Raw genomic sequence first — 4,326 nt, forward strand, 5'->3', positions numbered from 1 at the left:
GCTGGATACGAACAGGTGGAATTTACGCAGCTCATTTACGCACTTTTCCTGAAGATAGAAGAGTTTGTTGAAGCTGACGTGACATGTTCGTACGAACCCTTTGTACGAACAAAAGTAAGAGAAATTTAGGATAAGAATACGAACATGTTCTTGCATGAGGCCCATTGTTATGCACCAGTGGCAATAATGATAGTGGTCATAGAATAGAAGTAATAATAAAAAATTTAAATGAAAATAAACAAAATACTGTACATGGTAATAAAAAATATTAATTAACTTCCTCCATTATTTAACTACAGGCAACGGTGCAGAAAATCAATGTCATCATTCACAACTCCTCCTTCTGTTCACTAATTGGCCTGGTTGAATTTCTACCAGAGAAATCCAAGTCAGTGGGAGAAATCCCAGGTTGAGCAAAGAAGGGAGATTAGAATCAAGCAGAATTAGGTAGCAAGGTAATGGCCAGATCTGGACCAACATGGAAAACAAACTCTGGTCAGTTTAAAGTGGAACTAATGTATCAAATGGTACTGAGCAGATCCCTGAATCGCCCAAACCTTTGCTAGAGGACCTGACTGTCCACACAATGCAGCCAGTGAGGTGTTTAGCAGCTTCTGTAGTGTGGACTGTATGATAATGTGTAAAGTTGAACATTTTATTTATCCTCACAAGTACCTTTCTCAAGTGCTTCTATTTGGTCCTGTGTGAAAGACGTTCTGTTCCTCTGCAGTTTCCTTTTCAGCTGTAGCCTCATCTGAGTCTCTTCTGAGTCATCGCCGGTGGAACCAAGTGATATGTTGTTCTCCCCTCCCACTGTCTGAGGACAGTCTGCACCGAGACAAACAAGGGAGAAAAACAAGAATTTCAGTGAATTCAGTTATAAAATATCATTATATTATTAATATATAGTATATTACAACTAGTATGCATTTTATTCAGCAGTAAAACTACTCTCACAACAGAGAGTCATTAGGATCTTTGTCAGCCTGTCTCATGAATATGAGTGAATTAAAGTGAAACTGACTGAGGATCAGGGATTGTAGGTTCTAGAAAGTTTAAATCTGAAAGTTTTTCTTATTTTCTCTGTTTAAAATATGTCTTAAAAGAGTGGCCCTTAGCTTACTCTCTCTCCATGCATCTGTGGAGAAGATGTTTATCTTCTCCAGAGCTTTGAACATTCCTCATTGTTCTGCCCAGCCTCTGTAGAAGCGCTCTTGTTCGGTTTGAAATGTTGTGTTTGAAGAAAATACTTCTGAGGTTCAGACGTCTTTGTTCAGGCTAGGCTAATAGCTTAGCATATGACAGCCCATTTGATGTAGTTTTTCAGACCTAAAATGGGTTTTTCAACATCAAAAATGCCAAAGTGATATGAAAAACACTCCACCAGCAAATGTCAAACCTTAATTAAAAAAAAAAATACAGTTTGATTGCAGATCTGTTTTGCAGGGTTTTGTGATTCAGTTTTATCTCTGTAAGGTCGTTCCTCATGGCTCTCTGTATGAACACTAAAACACTGTGCGAGAGCAACACATTCTATCATTCATCAGCTGTGGTAGTAAACTAATCTGTTGCTGGAGCAAGTAAAGTTTGTTAAAGAAGATCTTTTGTTGTGCGCTTCATATAAGTACACACACTCTATTCCACTGGACGGTAAATCACGATAATATTTAAACTGCTGTTTGTTCATTAAAGGGGCAATATCATGTAAAATCAACCTTTTTGAGTTTTATATCATGCTATAATGTTATACTCTCATCAAAAACATGCCCAAAGCCTTGCTCTGACTCATTCATGCATGTTTGAGAAATCCTGCAGCGTTTTTAGGAAGCCATGCTGAGGAGCAAAACGACAGGTGGGGACCAGGAACGCCCCGGGACGTGTCTTTAAGCTGAGCTTCCTCATCATGGGGGACGGGGTTGTCTGCAGAATCAAAGTGGGCGTGTCACAAGAGTAGGCGTGTCTAATGGTGCGTTCACACCAAACGTGATTTCAGCATCAGGAGCATCAGGTTTACATGCAAAGTCTATGGTGGACGCACTTCAGTCAGCGTCGGGAAGGGCTGTGGCGCCTCAAGCGCGATTAGAGCAGCGCTATTTGAACGATTTGAACGATCTGAGCGTTCGACGTGCTTGATACGCAAATCGTTGAAGTTAGAAAATCTGAACTTTTGCAGCTCGACGCGCCGCGTCAACCAATCAGAGAGACTCCACTGTGTGACGTAGCGACATATTTCCCGACGGGACAGTTTACTGAATGATGTCCACTAACCTGAAACAGATGGAGAGGAGCTCTTTAGCTGAAATGAGTGCAGTCTCATTTCAGCAGTCGGTGTCCTGACAGGAGATATCCGCACCAATGTGTGGCAGCAGCTCATCAGACTGGACTCGGGACAAAAATAGTCCTGAAAGCGAGCTGTGAGCCTCTCCCACAGCTCCTGTGTGATGAAACTCAGAATGTCTCTGAATTATCTGGTGAATTAATTATGAATTAATTATCTGATGAATGTGACATGCTCTTGCTCTCTGTAAATAAAGCAAAGCCACTTCCTCGTCTGACATTAAACAGAGCCCGACAGAGGAGGGAGGGGCGGAGAGGCTCTTGCCGTGCAGCGCTTCAAGAGCTGACCTGCGTCTGACCTCAAAGTGCACAAGTGACCAACTTGAAGCATTGGATGCGATTTTGAAGCTGAAATCGTGTTCGGTGTGAACGCAGCATAAAGCATGAACACTGTGGGCTACGAGGCCTACATGATGGTATCCTTAGACCCTGCTTGATCTCTATAGAGCCTGACCCTGACCCCAACACTAAGATTAACCAGGAGAAATGTGACCCAAGTAGGGGTCTCCAGAAAAAGTGGTGCCGTACAGTAACGCCCCTTTTGTTCTTGTCCAATCAGGTGGTGCCGTACGGTGACGCCCCTTTTTTTGCTTGTCCAGTCAGGTGTGTCTCTTTAAAAAAGTCCGTCAAATCAGGTGTGTCGCTTTAGAATCGCCTTTCGTTGGGACAACTCCCACTCGTCTGCAGAGACCCCTACTTGGATCACAGAGCACACCTCCCCACCCCCCACCCTACACACCCCGCCCATGACTCCTGCAGGCTCTCGGCAATAACAAAGCAAACGAGTGAAAGTGAAACTTAAACTGTCTGCTGCTCTCAACACTACTTCTCACTCAGTGAAGCTCTTTTCAGATTCAAAATACCTTTGAGGAAATGTATTTTCAGATGCCAAGTAAACTGCATCATAGCGCACGCGCGACCCCACCAAAATGGGCAGGACAGAAGCGGAAGGTGGTTCTTAAAGAAACAGAGGCCAATTTCAAGGCGTTTAGAAGAGGAAGTGATGAGTAGATAAGTTTATTTTCTATTTAAACATAAAAACAGCATTTTAATAACAACTAAAGGTGACATAGATACTTTATTATGGTATAGTATTTAAATGTATGCCTGAGAAACACAATATTGGCTTTTTAAAACACTGGAACAAACTCAAACTTCCAAATGTTGAAACCAGAAAAGAAACAGTGGTCACACAGGCTTGTTACAGTACAAGGTTTAATCAACAATTTTATGTAAACAAACAGGAGTTTGCAAAAAAAAAAAAAAAAAAAACTCAGATTCACATAGTTCTTATTATACAATGCACATTATTTTAAGTCATGGTTACATTGTAAAACAAGGAAAAATAAAATGGCAAAATTTAGTTTGGTATAAATTAAAACTGAATTAAAAATATACTGTAAGTATTCCGGTACTCTTCTTCACATTTTCTCAGCACATTAAAGATTAGTTGTTTGCAGGAGTGTTTTTCACAGTAGTTCGATATCACACAGTTTTTATTATGTTGTCTTTTTCTAATTGCTATATTACAGTGCCAGAAATAGCAGTAGATGGGGGGAGGAGTACCAGTTGTTTATTTTCCTGTGACTATATGTTTCAGTGCATAACAAACATTTTTCAGTTGATGATGCACAGTTTACAAAATGCAAAGTGCAGTCAGTATGAATTAATTCTGATTCAGAACAATGCATTTTTTTAACAAAACAAAAAAAAACTATTCTGACTGGACCACTCCAACATGTAATCTCTGAGCAGACAGGAGCTTGACTCCTGTTCCCCGTGGTACTCAGGTTTTTTTTTTGCATCGCTAACCTAATTATTCATTATCCCCAAAAGATAAAGGCTGCAAAACAGAATGAAGCCTTTGCTCAGTGTCATAGTCAGTCAGGCAGAAAGAGAGGCAAATGAGAGCAGACACCCCGCTCCCCTTCTCCAGTCACACACACACACACACACACACACACACACACACACACACACACACACACA

The 4,326-nt window shown here is 41.1% G+C and overlaps 1 protein-coding gene across 1 annotated transcript in view; it reads right to left on the reverse strand.

Moving 5' to 3' along the window:
• Window positions 1–4,326, reverse strand: part of LOC106532056 (paired box protein Pax-6) — a gene marked incomplete at its 5' end in the record, with an annotated part of 44,586 nt that overhangs the window by 17,024 nt on the left and 23,236 nt on the right. The window contains 1 exon segment of the mRNA XM_014028039.1: window positions 676–828. Within this exon segment, the coding sequence (XP_013883493.1) occupies window positions 676–828 (153 nt within the window).

Source organism: Austrofundulus limnaeus, unplaced genomic scaffold, assembly GCF_001266775.1.
Source record: "Austrofundulus limnaeus strain Quisiro unplaced genomic scaffold, Austrofundulus_limnaeus-1.0 Scaffold713, whole genome shotgun sequence".
NCBI classification, from domain to species: domain Eukaryota; kingdom Metazoa; phylum Chordata; class Actinopteri; order Cyprinodontiformes; family Rivulidae; genus Austrofundulus; species Austrofundulus limnaeus.